At 38.3% G+C, this 17,546-nt stretch overlaps 1 protein-coding gene across 1 annotated transcript in view; it reads left to right on the top strand.

The window, feature by feature from the left end:
- Window positions 1-17,546, top strand: part of LOC113066147 (ephrin type-A receptor 3-like) — a 64,608-nt gene that overhangs the window by 8,316 nt on the left and 38,746 nt on the right. Inside the window, exons 2-3 of the mRNA XM_026237838.1 lie at window positions 1,400-1,464; window positions 3,392-4,061. Of these exons, the coding sequence (XP_026093623.1) occupies window positions 1,400-1,464; window positions 3,392-4,061 (735 nt within the window). The remainder of the gene's footprint in view (window positions 1-1,399; window positions 1,465-3,391; window positions 4,062-17,546) is intronic.

Here is a 17,546-nt window from a genome sequence, read left to right as displayed (position 1 = left end):
TAAAACAATGTCAGTTAAGTTGGTTACACCTGATCTTGCAGGTGCAACTGGTTGACCAAGTGGTCTTGCTGGATAAAATAGTAAAAGAATGTTCAGAGAGTTAACATAGACGTCATCTGGCTCTTTTAGACGTTTGAGCATATTAGTTGTTTGTGATTTAATAGCCTGGTGTCCAAAACACAACATGCAAGTCTTTTCATCAGGGACTGTATATCAGTTGTTTAAAAAATGCTCGCTGACCCAGAACTGATGCCTCAGGTGTTACAAATTTTTCCTTGCTGTGAGTTAAATGTTACCTGCTGTTTGTATTAATGGGCTGTGTGAGGCCTGTGGACGTATTCATTTGTTTGTTTTATTAAATGTGTCTTTGAAAGGCTGAGCAGAATGATTTCCAGATCATTTGGACTGATATATTGGCCTGTCTGGTTTTACCCCTTCATCAGAAAACAACCACACGAGCACCAGCGGTTAATGGCATCATAATCTGTATTCGGTTAAGAAGCAATATCCTGCTTTGACTCTACATATGGTTTTCTCTTCGAGCATCGTCATCAAATTTACCCAATTGCTCTCTATATGACCCATAAAACCAAACATAATCCATGTTTCCACATCAACCAACCATCAAAGTGTGATTTAAAACTGCACACTGTCTGCATGTCACACAAACTCATTGGCAGTCAGTTTTAATTAGAATTTGGATCCAGATGGTCTTTGATTTTTCTCATTTTCCTTCTTCCTTTTTTTTGGAAATTGTCACAAAAGGGCACGCACATGTGCCAGGAGAGGGAGAGGTTGATATTCAGCGTGAAAGAGGAGGAACATCTGAGGTTTGGATGTGATTAAGAATTAATCACCCTGGTTGCCAGCGATGTAATTGGTTTGGAACGGAGCTCAAAGTGGGAAGTTCAGGGCTCCGACCAATGGGAGATTGAAAGATTGTAGCAAAAATAGCACCATCAACCTCTGAAAACATTGATGTGAGAACAGATGTCAAAAAGACTGCGTAAGGAGCTGGAAATCACGTTTTGTAATGTTCACAACTCAATATCTAACACCATCTGACTTTAGATTATTGTGCCTAGTTGTAGAATTTGTTGAGGTTTAAATCCACTGAATATGTCATGTACCATCTAAATAAAACTGGAACGAATAACCTCAAATGCAAAGTGTTGAAAAGACTGTTACAAGTGATTCTGACATTTGTAGAGCTCCGTTGTCTATATTTTATTCAGAAATACTGTGGCCTTGAAGGATTCATGCTTTACATGACATCATGCTGTGTAAAAACCCCATTGTTGTTTATGATAAAACTGTAAAATATGATGTTCTCTAGTAAGTATACTAGCACTGTGGCTTTGATTAACTGTGCATCTCTGTCCTTTTCATTCTTTTACAGTTACTCTACTCGACTCCATGTCTACCCCAGGTGATCTGGGTTGGGAAGCATATCCACCAGAGGGGGTAAGTACTTGTGGAAGTCTGCAAAGCACAGCCAAAATAGATCAATCAACTTAAAAAATAAAACAAAAAACTCTATCATTAGGAGGTCTATGCATGTGAAAGTTGCCTTGGGGCTTTCTCACAGTACCTTTGCCAAAGATTTTTACCAGAAATCAGTTCAGTGTGGAAGCCACTGTCACAGGTTTTTGGATGAGTCCAAAGTTTTTTTATGCTTCAACATCCAATAAAAGGAATTTAAAGAATAACAGTTCAAATAAATTCAAAATAGACAATGCACTCTGGGAAATTAAGTTTTTTTTTTTTTTAGATATCTAAATATGCATCTATTGTTCTATCTATTTGTAAGGCCTATCAAACTACAAGGCTTATAGATATGAAGTTTGTCTTGGCCACAGTTTTTTTTGAATGTAAGAAATTTCTTTGAAATGTCATTTTACTTTCTGTACATTCTAATTCAAATTAAGCAACTGAATTGGAATTTAAAAAACATTGTAAATTCTGGATGCTGCACAACCATTGTAACGTCTTATGGTTGTCCTTTTTGGGGTTTGAACCTAAAAACTTTTAATTAATAGGCCATATATTTAACTTTTACTCCTTATCCGAACAGTGTTATTACACCCCAGATTTAAAGTGTACTGCTTGATCTTTCCTTGAACTTTCTGACCGTCAAAAATGCTCACCGCTCCCCTCTGTGAACATACAGGCTGTGACTCTTCAGAGTTTCCTGTGGGGGGTCGTAAGAAAGTCTCATTTCGAACAACCCTGCCAACCCGCTGAGTAACGATTCTCTTTCTCCTCTGTGGGAGTTGGTTCTCATCCCACGCTTTCGTTTCATTCATTCAAATCCATTTTCACATGATGATGAATTGTAATAGTGGCCTTGGCACAAGTAGTCATGCTCGGATTCATGAGTGCCTGTAAAGAGAAATATCTCATGCTTTTGTGTGATGCTTATAAAGCAGGGGAAGTGTTCAAGGTTTGTCATGTTCAGCAATATGCATACTACACTTTTAAACTGAAAGATTTGATAGATTCACATTGCTACTTTTTGTGCTATTATTATTATCCCACAGACTGACTGACGTCAGTGCCAAACCAACAAACCAAGTTATTTTTCATGGTTTTCGGCTTTGTTGTTTACCTTTTAACAAATTCAGTTTACAAAGTACAATTATAAAATTTTCTCTGCATAAACAATGACTACGTTTACATGCAGCCAATAACCCATTCAAAACCGGGATATTAGCAATAACCCGGTCGCGCACGGCCATGTAAACCCAGGCAAAAACCCGGATATGCTCATATCCGGGTTTTTAAAAACCGGGATATTATACCTGGGGTATCCCTTTTCTAACCCGAATATTTGGTCTTGTAAACGCGTTTCGGCATATCCCCATCAAAATGTGTGTTCTGCGCATTTTCTATTCGCAAGGAATCTTGGTCTTTTGAGTCTTTGGATACAGGAAGAAGAATCGGAAATGACACATATTGCGTCTTACGTCCACACGCTAACCGTGCGTCGCCGTTTACATCGGGATTTGGGGACTGATTACACATTCCATGTATACAGGAGTAACTCTCTCTGCTCACGCATGTAAACGGGTTATCCCGAATGTTAACCCAAATAGTGACCTTAACCCAACCATAACCCGAATTTTAACAGCTTGTAAACGTAGTCACTGAGTTGATTTGTGCATGAACAAAACAGCTGAGACAGTTCAGTTCATAACTTGGATCTGATTGTCTGTTAAATGCACTTTCAGTTAAATGAAGCCTTTTCTCGTAATGTGACCATCATGTGTCAGTCAAAATGTTTTGGAACCCACTCTAAGAGCCTAGAAAGTTCAGAACCAAAGTGCAATTACCAAAGCATTAAGGGATGTGTGTCTCTTTGTATTGATCGACTTTTTTGTCTGTTTGTCAGTGGGAGGAGATCAGTGTAATGGATGAGAGGAACATTCCTATGAGGACGTATCAGGTGTGCAATGTAATGGAAGCCAATCAGAACAACTGGTTGCGCACTGGACTGATCCAGCGAGAAGGTGCGCAGCGTGTCTATGTGGAAATCAAATTCACCCTGCGTGACTGCAACAGCCTTCCAGGAGTGCCTGGAACCTGTAAGGAGACATTTAACGTGTACTATCACGAATCCAACAATGCCGTCGCTGTACCTTTGCGCCACATTCGAGAGAGCCAGTATGCCAAGATTGACACTATAGCAGCTGACGAGAGCTTTACGCAGACCGATGTTGGGGATCGTGTCATGAAGTTGAATACGGAAGTGCGAGACATCAGTGGTCTAAGTAAGAGGGGCTTGTACCTGGCATTTCAAGACCTTGGCGCTTGCATTGCTCTGGTGTCGGTGAGAGTCTTTTATAAGCGCTGTCCTCTGGCGGTGCTCAATCTGGCCCGGTTCCCTGACACGGTGACGGGCGGCGATTCAGCGCTGGTGGAAGTGCGTGGCACTTGTGTGGAGGATGCGGAAGAGCTCGAAGCACCACGGATGTTTTGCAGTGCCGATGGAGGTTGGCTGGTGCCCATCGGCCGCTGTGTGTGTCGGCCAGGCTTCGAGGAGGTAGACGGACACTGCCAACGTAAGTATTATTGCTTTTACTGTCTCAAATAATTGCTTTAGAAAACAACATTTTTGTGGCTAGCTGGGTAAACGTGCTCTTGATCTAAAATGATTCTGTTTGAAATTAATATTGTGACCACATTAGTGGTTTTGCGTAGCAAACATTTCCAAATTCAGAGCTTTTTTATAGGTTCTTTCTGCTTGTGTTAGCATCACACAATCGGTTACACAACAGAAACTTGAGGTTACACAGATACTGTAGCAAATAGGTTTGGAGGTTTTGTATTGACTTAAAGACAAAGTACTAAAGTGTTTAAAAATGATCTAATGATTGGATGGAAGACATTAAGATTGATTATTGTTAGATTATTGAAATGTGACTCCATCGGCAGATCCTTTTGTTGAACAATAGATAAGGATGGGTAGGTAAGTGGATGAATGGATGAGTAGTTGGGCAAGAAGTGGGTACATAGATATAGTTAAGCTATGAATGTAGGAGTGGAGATAAGATAGATGGGTAGGTTTCTAGATGGATAGGTAGGTGGGAAGATAGATAGATGGGTAGATACAGTAGCTAGCTAGATGATTGGATAGATAAGTATATATTTGTAATCTATAAATATAAATGTACAGATCGATGGATAGTAGGGATGTGCAATTAATTGAAAAAACTGTTTGATTTTGGCCTCCAACGATCATGAAAATACAATAATCGAGATAAAACGATTTTTGCGCCCCATTCTGCCCCCTTTTTGCACTTTCATTCCTCCATAAAAGCCCAATTTCCCATGCAAATCAGTAAAATCATGTTACATGATATTTGCATAATGGGACATGCTTTATTTATAAAAGTATATTTATTCATGTTTGTAAAAGCGTGAAAGAAAACTTTCACTGCTCCTCAGGGAGAGATATGCGCTTAGAGACGGAACACGGACATGTAAAGTCATCTTTTAGCTCAAGGTGCACGCCTAAACGCTCAAATACATGCAAAAATTTGTCAAAATGCTGCGCTTAGTGATTATTCATGTATACCTTTGTCGGTAATGTAATAAATGAACGTAAAGAGTTGAGAATGAAAACACGTGTGTTACGGTAATTTGGATCTTAAAGTAACAGCGGGCTATTTTCCTGCTGCGACTGTGTGTTTGTTAATCAAAGAACAAAAGACAAATTTATAATCACACACTGCTCTTGATTGAAGGACTTTTGTAGCTTTAAGAAACAAAAAAAGTTGAATTCTTACAGTGAAGACTGCTGTTAATAATAATTTTCAATAATTTTGTGGACTTTTTGTTTGTTTGAAATTCCGCTTGTCTCTACAATGTAAATGTCATAGCAACCATATTTACAGAAAATACATATTTGATATGTATCACTTTCTTTAAACAAATCACTCATAATCGTGTTAAATAATCGTGATTACAATATTGACCGAAATAATCTTGATTATGATTTTTGTCACAACCGAGCAGCCCTAATGGATAGATCAATGTAGCAGACCTTGGTGTAAACTATACTGTACCTCAATCAAAAATCAGCATCATAATCCTTTAGGGAGTGTTCTGCACTTTGGTGTCTTTCATATTTCCAAACAAAAAAATCCATTAAAAGGAGAAAATGCTAGATAAAACCTCACAAATCAATCTATCCCCTGAGAAAGGCAGACTGCACACTTTATTATCGCATGTGCATGTTAACGGGTTTAAACTCAGGTCTTCGCTGTTCTTTTCATCTCAGAAGGTGCTAATGGCTTCATTAATGTAGCTTGCTTTCTAGCCAAGATGAGGGGTGCTCTGTATTCATTTATTTATGTTGCTTTCGTTTCTCACTTCGCCTTTGGTGTTTTAAAGCCCTGTCACCCCTTAGCCTCTGTTTGAGGAACTTGTTCATATGCCACCTCAGGACAGAGAAGGCTGCAGCTTTTAAATATTCATTCAGCCATTCTGGAGCGTTTTCTTGTGGGTGGAAGTGTAGATCAGGAAGGAGGGGGGTTTGGACGGCGTTACAAGGAACATTTGAGTGGCATGCCTAGGAAGTAGACTGGAGAGATGGGGGTGGGATATCTATCACAGCCAGACCGATAGAGTCCTACAGCTAATGTCAATGATTGTATCTGTTCATTTGGATGTTAGCAATAGGGGCCAGTCAGATTTGATAACCCTTCTTTGCTGTGTGTTGTCATGATAGTGGCAGAAAATAGAGAAACAGGAAGTTGGGAGTTGAGATATATCAGAGGGTCTGTTTTAAAAATTAGCCAATAGCCTTTTGCTTACGTCACATCTGTTATGTAATTTTGTTATTGCTGTTGCTTGTCAGAATCTGATGGCATTAAGGATGGGACGTTCTCATTCTAGAGAGCATTTGGTTGGATAAAAATGTGTATAGGAACATGTGTTGGTTTGTTTTCCCAACAGAGAAAAGCAGTGCATTTTATGTGTATACATGCAAAAAGATAATTTATACTAGCATATAGATAATCTCAAAGCTACTACACAAAAATCCTCAAAAATCCAGTTCTGAGACTGACTGTCTTAACTGGACAGTTTTTTTTTTTTTTTTTTTTTTTTTTTTTGCATGCAGCCTGTGAAGACATGTCATTAGAAAATGTTGTCTATATATTTTCTTTATGTTGTCATAGGACTCAGTGTATCTTGCTACTTTCTATTCAGTTAATTTTATCTTTTAAATCTCACTCTGGAAACTCACTCTTTGCCACGGCACAGTACATTCAGCTCAGTGCCGCAAGAAATAATCAGCACCAATGGAAAAAGGGTAACATTTTGGCAGCCATTCATTACTAAGAGTGAACGAGACTGGGCTGCAACTCAAAAATAACTTTTTTACTCCAAATGCAATATGAAATTGGTTCATTCATATCGGCCCAGTCAGCTGACAAAACATTAATTTCTCTCTGGCTCCATTAGCTCCTTGAAACCGGGCAATGGCATATGAAATGACTTAAAGTGAATCTACTTGTGGTCTGTTTTCACCTTGCGGTCTAACTGTGGGTTCTGGAAGTGCTTGCTGACGCTGGCTTTCTCCACTTTTCATGCTGTGAGGGCTTTTATATTTACTGTAAACCGCATTTAGTTGAAGGACAGAAGTATTACAGCTAAATTTAGGCTGGTGTTTAATAAACGTTTCTCTTTTCCTAATCTTTTCCTCAGTTTTTCCATCTTGTCTTTTCTTACTTACTACCTTTCTTTTTTGGTTTTCTTTTCGTCTTGTGGATTCTTTCTAAATCTCTTAACACCGCCTCAGTCTAGCCCACTTACTGCTCAATGTCGACCCGCAAGGCTGTAATAGAAAGACAGTGAAAAAGAGAGGGAGACGGCTACTATTTAGATACGTCTTCTCCCACAACCTCGGCTCAGTGAGCTGCCTCTTATATTTATCCCCTCCATTCTTTTCTTTTCGTCTTATTGTGGCAGCTCTCGAACGCTCTCCAACAGAAACCCCCTTCCATCCATTCTGGTTTAACACTTTGTCCTGCCGTCCGTAAATTCATCCTTTTTCATTCTCCATATCCTCTCTTAACCTTTTATTCTGTTAAAGTATGTTGTATAAACCCTCTTGTGTTAAGTCCTTTCACCGGGGCTGTTCGTTCTTACCTGTATCTCTCAGCGTCGAGCACTTTAGTGTACAATCAGGCCCTTTTGTTGGATGTAAATGGTTTGTGAGTGGCTTGGTGGTGCTCAGCAGACTCAGACTGAGTTTGGGTCTGGCATGAGGTCTGACCCGATGGCCCCACCAACTGTTAGCATGCCAGCTGGAGATGGGCACTCTCTTTTGTCTCCCAAGGCGAATTCGCTAAGCTCACACGGTTGTGGCTGAATGGGGCAGGAGCGGCAGAAATGAGCTCTTTGTGACAGTAATCTCGCTGTGAGGAGCTCTGGAGTGTCTTCCTCCATAGGATTTCAGCTGAGAAACTGGGTCATGGGATTGTCAGCGCCCCAATGGTGATTCACAGTGGAGGCGGCTTTTGGAGATGAGCATGTGTGTGTGCTTTAAAACCAAATTTTGGAGTGTAGATTGGAGAGGTTAACACGTTAAGAGACCTGAGCTTTCCACACACTGCTGCTGTTCATCTTTATAGGGCTCTGGTAATCACATACTTAGACGTTTAGTTCAATTTCCACATCTGTAATCTTCACCATGTGATGCTCACCTGCTGGGTTACAGCATGATGCTGGAATTGCAGGAGTTTATCTTTAGCCAGTGATTTTGTACCATGTACATAGTCGCCATTCTGCTCATCCACATCGCCTTTTTTGGGTAAAAGGTGAATGAGCATAAGGAAATTGCGAGGTTTGAGTCGTTTTGCCTTTTATGGACAGGGCAGTTTAGAGAAGTGGTTCTCCACCTTTTAGTTCCATTAGTCCAATTGCTTTGACATTATAAAATTGCTGAAAATGACTTTTATATTACAATATCAATATAAAAAGGTTTGGAGTAAGATTTTAAAATATCTTATATCTTTTGAAGTATTTTATGCTCACCAAGGCTGCATTTATTTAATAACAAATACACTAAAAACATTAGTATTGTGAAATATTATTACAATTTAAAATAACTGTTTAATATTTTTGAGGAAACTGTTTGGAACACTACCACAAGTTTGGGGTAAGTAAGATTTAAAAAGAAGAGAGATGCTTTTATTCAGCAAGGATACATTAAATTGGCTAAAAGTTTCAGTTAAAAGACACTTAAATTGCAAAAAAATCATTCCATTTAAAAAATGGTGCTTTTTTTGAAAGAAAAAAGGGTATATTATATTTATTTATATATATTTAGTTGGTACTGCCAGTGAATCCGACCACAAAACATGCCTGGGGATATTTAGGTCCCATAACACATGAAGCGTGATATAGCGTTTCTGCACTGTGGACATACATACACTGAATCATTTAACCGTCACTGGTACATGCTGATAGCCCCTACAGCTCAGTGAACCATGAAGCTGCCTGCTCAACATTCAGCCCAACTCAGTGACCTGCGCTGTTTTCTTCCCCATATGCATGGCATATTGCTAGCTTTCTGCTAGTTACTCATGGCCAGTTTGGAAGTGTGTGTATGAGCTGCATCTAGTGCAAGTTTTTCTTCCAACAGAGAAGCTTTTATTAGCGAAGACAGCGTAAGACATCTGCAATAGCCATTCTATTTACCCTTGACAATAATATTATTTCTGGAACAAATTGTTGAGGGTGAAAAACATTCTACATTGCTACATTGCCAGCCAGTTTAAACCATAGGGTTAAATGCTTAAAATTATTATTATTTTTACGCAGGCTCAATTTATATTTCTCCACAAAATTAATTTTAAGCATATTAACCCTATTATTAGCATCTAGTTAATCAGCCATCTCAGTCCTCTATCATACTGTCTACCACGTCATCTACCCATTTCTGTACCTCCAGCTGCTGTTCGGATCAATAATACTTCAGTAGCTGATAGTAAACAACATGGAATAATCTGTCAGTGGATGGCAAAATGCCAGTCTGCAATTTAGGCTCACGGTCCAACTGTCATAACACAGACGATTCATGATACTTGTATTCTTTCATGTACAGTTGTCTCTAAGGAAACTGTAGAACATGTTTGAGTTTCAGATTGGTGGCCTGATGAGATCTGGGTGGAATAAGATATAAACGATCAAGTAATGGTATCACTGTTGAAAATTACATGGCGCATAGACTTAATTTCAGGATGGTTCCTTTGTTGGTGTATTCGTAGGTTTAAGGACCATGGAGATTTAAAATTTGTGCATTTCTTTCTCGGAAAGCAGTTCAACCGAGACTGTTGTGAGCTCTGCTGGGGAACGTCAGGATGGCTACCAGATGTAGGCTGTGTTTTTTATTTATTTTTTTTGTCTGGCTGCTGGGTCTTGGGTGTGGACCCCTGTTGGAAAGCTAGGCGCTGGAATAGAGGGTCTCCACAGCCAGAGCATCAAAGACTCAGAGCACCATCAATTATACAGGGACCTTGACAGCTTACAGAACTCTAAAACATCATCTAGGGAGTTTAGCACATTGTTGAATGTTCCTTTTCTGTCTACAGGATGAATTTATGAATGTTTTTGCATGCGTTTAGTAGAAGTAGTATTTCACAGTCTGTAAAACTGACAGTCAAGCTTTACTGTTTTTCTTTAATGAAAAGGAAAAATGTTAAGGAAACTAGACATTTCTTCCTCATTCCTCCTAATCACCCGCAGTTTAAAAGTCACAATAGGACTATTATTCCTATTTGAAATAGAAATATTATCATTTTACAGAGAAATTCACAAATCACATTATGACACTAATAGAGGATTGTGATTTTCACAGTTTGGTCGAGATAACCATTAAAAAAACTCATAATGGGGAAATGGACATTGCTGTTTATGTTCAGCATGGACAGTTTACACTTCTCACTACAGTGTTTGCCAGTGTGGTGATGTGTTCTTTGCTGATGTTGCCTCACAGTGATGGTATAATGGGATTTGTTTCTACACCTGTTCTGTCTCTTATTCGCACTCAGATGTATTTTTTTTTCAGTGTGTGTGTGTGTGTGTGTGTTGAGAAGGAAGACGGCACGTGGAAGCAACCACACGTGCAACCAACAGTCGTCTTGTATTATTTTTTCCAAACTCTTTTAATAATTCATCCGGCGGGCTGCAGATGACAAGAGGGCCTTACGACTAGAAGAAACAGTCTGCTGGTTGGCTCAGAGTCCTTTTATTTAAAGTCAACATGAATTAGAATGGACACTATTTACTTGACTGCATCTTCCTGGTCTTATTGTCAGTGACTCCTTAATCCAATTTTTTAAAAACTCCCTTTGTAACCTTTAACCTTGCAATGGAATTAAATTAAATTAAATTAAAAATTAAAAATATATATATATATATTTTTTTTTTACAATTTTTCTGCCTTGCCACACAAGCTATTAAATGACATTAACTGGTTTTAACAAACTCTATGCTACATTGTTTCCCTCTTGTAGAACATTCCTTTTCACCCAAAAATAAATCCGATTTTGGAGTTAAGAGTCAAATACTTCACTGAGAGCTGCCCTATTAGAACGCAATCATGTCTTGGTCATTAAAAGTTATTCCCACTTTTAAAATACAGGTGGAGCCACAGGAGAGACAGGAATTAAATATCCAATATATATTTCCACTTGTGTATGAAATGGAGCCACTATCAATAAAACTAGAGGTTGTCTTTTAAGAGGAGCCAGTTTCCAGTGCTGACCGGTTTAAAGACCTGGTCTATATTTTGTGATTACAGAACTGCACAACCTCACATCTCCCAAGTAAACCTGGATTTTGCTATCAACCTGTATGAATAGAGAGTACACACATCTTCTCAAGCAAAATTCTAGACCAATATGAATAAATCTTTTGGATTTTTCATGACACAGAATGTTAAAAGACAACAGTAGTAAGAAAAAGACTTCAGCAGCTGTTTTAATGGCTGTTCTATGTTCAAAAATAATGCATTGCTTTGGAAACTCAGCTTCAAGTAGTTTTATTTTATATTCCTGTGATTTTAAATTGATATAGTGAGGCTATAGCTCCATATGCTTACACACACAGCAAGAAAAAAAGCATGGATAAGCGGAGAAGAACTGCAGAAATAATGCATTGCTTTGGAAACTCAGCTTCAAGTAGTTTTATTTTATATTCCTGTGATTTTTAAATTGATATAGTGAGGCTATAGCTCCATATGCTCACCCACACAGCAAGAAAAAAAAGCACGGATAAGCAGAGAAGAATTTGTTTTATTGCTACTTTTCTCACATGTATGGATAATCTCTTTTTTATAGCTCTCCACCCAAGAGCTGTGGTCAGAGGCTCCCCCTGCGCCCGCTCTGTAGCTCACCCCAGTGAAATAACAGCAAGACCGCTGGTCTCCAAACACACCTGCTTTTCATTTCAGCCCCTCTGATTACAAAGGCTGCTGGAAAACTGAAGTATTGAGTACGCTGTGAGTTTGAGTAGAATGAGCTGGATGAAAAGCACATTCCATTATGTTGTTCCCAAAGTACTGATGCATTTATAAGATAAAAAAAGTTGTTAATTTCGTAGAAAGCACTACATTACATATTTTATTACATTTATTTGTATTTATTATATTACATTTTTTATGAACATTTCCAGAGGTGGGGGGGGGGGGATCCAATTGACTTGTACTGAAGAAGCCGTCTAGGCACCAGATGGAGCAGATTTGATCCAGCAACCACCTAACAATCTTCCAAAACACCCAATAAACTATATATAGCTATAGAAATGCACTGGCACGCCTGGTACAGACAAGTACCACTCATATTCGTGCAAATCTATTTATTTCATAAGTGCGTTTGTCCGTAGCCTTTGCAATTGTTTCATTTAAAAGTGGTTTTATTGTGTGTGTGTGATTCTTCTCAGAGTTGGATAATCTGCTGTGGGCTGAATTAATGGTTGAGGAAAACTGTAGAGCTCCGCTTTCGGGTCATGATCAAGTTGTCCACCTTGTTTCTATCAGTTGTTTCATTGGATTAAGTAGCCATTTTGTCTCTGGCTCAAGTGGACGTTATATGCCACTAGGTTGATAGGATGTTCCAGCTAGGCATACCGGCAAAGCCTTTGGAGATTGGCTCTGTCACGCTGTGCATGATGGATGGAAAGCGGGAAATAGCCTTTGGAAAGAAAGGGCACTCCAGGGAGATTGAGAGCAGATTGAGACAAAGGAGAAATCCGTCAGTGGAGATGTTCAAACCCTCTCTTTACACCTCTGAGGTAATTGGACATGTATTTTGTAGTGCTGTCAAAATTAGCGCGTTAACGCATTCGATTAATTTGAAATATTTAACGCGTTAAAAAAAAATAACGCAATTAACGCGGTTGCAGTTATTTTTATTTCCAGTTGTGGCCTATGTGTGTTCAACGTGCAAAGAAATATGGATAAGACCAAGGAAGGACTTTTAGACGGAAAGTTTCAGTATAAAACTCTGCCGGATTACTCTTCAGTCTGCCACAAGAAACATTACTCTTCATTCAGTCTGCCACAAGAAACAGCAACATTAAAATCATGAACTCAAATGTCATTGTTTAAAAAAAAAAAAAACAATGACTGTAACAGTGCGTAAATCAGACCTTTCTGTAACGCTAACGTTAATAAGCTTAAACGAAAATAAAGAAATAATTGTGTAGCTGAGTATTTTTTGTACACAGTGCCGCGAACTGTCAATCACTCCTGTACGCGTGCATCACTGTCCTCCTCAGCTGCAGCAACTTGCGCTCTCTCTCTTCATCAAGCTTTAAAACAAAAAGGGGACAAAAAGATCATATTGTCTTTGTGCATAGGCTATAGATTAATTAGATAAATGAATATCTAAATTTGTGCCTTGCCGTCTACGGTATTTTTTTAGAACTTAGAAAAAAGATGCTGCAGCCAATGAACAGCCAGCGGGGGCTGCAGGACGACTCAACCTCCGCAGACAGTTTTTAATGTTTATCAGACAATAAATACTCAAGATTTTGCTTTAGTATAACTCACAACGAGTTTCACACACCTTCTCCGGCCACGTTGAGTTGTTGACACTTAACAGTGGGAAAAGCGACACATGCGCTATTCACTTGTATAACTTAAGGGTGAATGGGTAATGTAGTTTCTGCTCTGGGTGGGATGAATTAGGAAGCTTGCATTGTGAAGGGCGCTCTGAAAATCGGCAAAAAGATTAAAACCTCTATTAAAACAGATGTCCAAATGAGCGTACCGGTACGCTAAAAGCACGTTCTGGGCGCACGGAGAGGTGGCGGTATGCTCAAGAGCTATATTTGGAAGTGGCGGTGAGTACCGGTGCGTACCGGCCCACTTAAAGCACTGGCAATGACTATACTTTGGAATTTTTTTGCAATCCACTTAGAATTCAACATGGAAATCATTTTTGTTTTTTATTGGCATTGATTGTTTTGAAATTCAAATGGTACTTACATGCCTGTGTTTTTATTTCTGTAATAAATATGGCTTTCAAGCCAACAGTTAATTTGGAGGATATTGATGGTTTATTGCTGTTTACATGAGAAAATCTGTGTTACAAGTTAAACAAAAATTCCAATAAACAATCATATTTTGAATTTAAATAGTTTCTTTGTCTTGAGTTTACATTAATTATTTACATTTTACATTTACATATCCAAAAAGTTTCAGTCTTTTAATTGCGATTAATCGCGATTAATTTTAAAAAATTGTGCGATTAATTAGTTAATTTTTTTTAATCGATTGACAGCACTAGTATTTTGCTAAAGATGTTAAAGATGTGGCTTAGGCCCAGAACAGGCTATTTCTGTGTGAACACTGCAAATTACCTTTTAGCCTTGTTTCTAGTGAGTGCATTTTGAGGAAAGTCTGGCTCTACCTTTCTCCAGTCATCAGCCTGGATAGGTTTGATTTTTTTCCCCTTCTCCAATTGCATAATTGCCAGGGTAAAAATGGCTGAAAAGACTTAAGAAGTCTCTGCACTGCAACTGCACACTAAATCAGTACAGCGCTATAATCATCAGAACACTTCCATTCCTGTAGGAGAGATCAATTCTGCTAATGTGAAGAGCCTTGTTTATTCTTGTATGTCAAAGGGCTAAGCAGGTTATTTGCTAACCAACAGAAATGCAAACATGGGTATCTATTGATAATAATATGAAATACCCTAGAGGCTAACTGAAATAGCTCAGAGGTTAACATGCTAGCCTCGATTAGCATTCCATGTGGAAAGAGGCACTTTTAAATTGATGCTTTTTGCCTGTTGAGCATCAGTGAGTCTAGTTGTAAGAAATTTCACTGAACACTAATGACAACACTTTTTAGCGGCTTAGTCAGCCATCAATTTTCATGTTGTATGCATTAAAGAGAATGCCTTATGATTATACTTCAAAATACTAACGCAAGCTAGTCTAGAAGAGGCCATATTTGTCTGTTTGAAGGCCAAGCACATTAAACATGCCTCTGAAGGTTGGCTAAATAAAGTTTGTTGAAAGTGTTTGAGATTCTTTTATTTCCATGTGCTCTTGTGTGCTTTAGTTTGTATGAATCCTTCGCTATGTGTGGATAAAATTAACCTCTTCAATCCACCTGGAGTTCTACTATTTAAATTTTTGATTGACACTCAATGAAGGAAATGTTTTGGAATTATGTCGCCATGGAAAGTAGTACATAAGCCCCTCTTCCTACATAACAGAATGCTTGGTTTCTGTGGGTATGGGACCCTGTGGTTGGTGTTCCACTGCTATGCTGTTCTGCTTTTCAGAATAGGTACGCAATGCTGTTAAATTAGAAAGGGCACCTGAAGCGCTGGAAACAGACATGTAACTCTTGCCATTTTACTTTCTCCCTCAGGAAAAAACTTCCTTTATTTTCTTCATTGAAGACTAATGTATATAGTCACCTAACTGGATTGACTAGACATGTTCAGTTCCATTTTTGTGTGTGTGTGTGTGTGTGTTAAATTGTGTTGTCTATCCTTACAAAAAGTACTGTGATGATGCCATGGTATTATATTGTGATTTGATTTGTTTGATTTAACCTTCTGTAAACTCTGTCTCAGATGTTTTCCCCCTTAATTTATAGTAAAATATGACTTGATTGCAAAAGGATTGTTAGATTTAGGAGTATACATGGTACACCAAATCCCAAGTCCCTTACGGTTATTATAATTTCAATTTAAATGTCAATTTAAATGTACTTTTTACTATTCTAAGAGCCTAGTTTTTATTTTAGCTTTAATGTTTTGTATTTTAGGGTTACCAGATTTATTTTATTTTATTTAGCCTTTAAATGTCTTTTTAGCTTCAGTTTAGGTCAAGTTTTCCCAAATTTTTACGCTGCTTTCATTTTTGAATGATAGTAATACAGCGTCCCTGATCCATGTGATGGAGTAGGGTCTCTGTTAGCTTTTCAGGTGGTGGGTTGATGTCTATTGATCTGCCTCATTCAATATGAAGCAGAAGCTGCAGACAGAATGAGAAACACTCTAATAGCATTCATTCGTCCCCATGGACTAGGGCATTAAACACACTCTCCAAACATGTCTCTCATCCTCCTACTTGCAGGACGAAAAAAAAAAAAAAAAAAATAGAAGCGCTCCGCTGTTCATTTTTCTCTAGCTTGCTCTGCTGTCCCGATGGTGCTGCTCTTTCTGGCTTTTTGTTTGAAGGTATCATATATAAAAGCTATTGATTCTCTTGAGCCAAGGGGACACCAATCACACCAATGTAAATATTTTATAAGGAAGCCATCTGAAATCTCTCAGAGATGTTTCACTTTTCTGCTCATGAGCAGAAGTATGATCTCAATAGGTTCTGTTTTACAAAACTGAATATTTTCTTCCCCCATAAACAATTTGTGTTGACATTTTATTGCTCAATGTAAAATCCACGACTCTGATTTTGGTGGTTAAAAGGTGGTTTTTCAAATATTACTAAAAAGCGAAGAATTTTTTAAAAATTTATTTAATATAACAATGCTTAAAAAAATGTATATATATAAAAAACATGAAAATCATCATAAAGGATGTGTATTCAGGTCATGAATTGCATTTTGTTTTTATATAAATTAATTGAAAATGAGTGTCATTGATTAATAGCATGAATACCAAACCGCCATAATCCATCATGTTCACTTTTTTTTTTGACTAAAGTAAGATTTCATTATGATAGACTTACCTTGCTAGAGGATTTTTTCAGTCTCTGATGATCTCAGATAAACCAATTAATCTGGAGCTTTTCAGCTCTCTGCTTTGGGGCAGATTGCTTCTCCTGGATCTGTCCTTCGCAGCATTTCCATATCCTCTAACATACTTACATTTGCAGTAAGCAGGCATAGTCGAAATCTGCCTTGTTGCTATTGCGCTGGCTTTGACACACTTGACCATTTGGTTTCCACAAAAGGCTGGGCTTTCCAAAGGCTTTCTGGTTTGGCATCGAACACAGAGAGGGCACAAAACCATAATACACACATGCTGTTTCATTTCAGGCCTCGTTTCAAACCACCACAGGGACTTTACACCTCTTAACTCACACTGACCACCAGAGGTGATGGAGAAAACAATCACCTGTTATTCAGGTCTCAGCTTAGTATACTGTAATTAGTGTTTCTACGCCCCATGCAGCAGAACTTCACCTCATAACCCTGAAAACTATGTTTTAGCTCAGAATTATTTAGGTCAGTGAATACTCCTGGATTTCTGCCAGAATTCAGTGAGCCTGTTAACATAAAGCTTAAGTGAGTACAGCAGTGTAGACATTTGGGAAAATGGCTTTCCATTGAATTTCCACATCTGTGTATATACAGTATTGTTCAAAATAATAGCAGTACAATGTGACTAACCAGAATAATCAAGGTTTTTCGTATATTTTTTTATTGCTACGTGGCAAACAAGTTACCAGTAGGTTCAGTAGATTCTCAGAAAACAAATGAGACCCAGCATTCATGATATGCACGCTCTTAAGGCTGTGCAATTGGGCAATTAGTTGAATTAGTTGAA

This window comes from Carassius auratus, chromosome 49, assembly GCF_003368295.1.
Source record: "Carassius auratus strain Wakin chromosome 49, ASM336829v1, whole genome shotgun sequence".
In the NCBI taxonomy this organism is placed as follows: Eukaryota; Metazoa; Chordata; class Actinopteri; order Cypriniformes; family Cyprinidae; genus Carassius; species Carassius auratus.
This window is presented reverse-complemented; position numbering and strand designations above follow the sequence as displayed.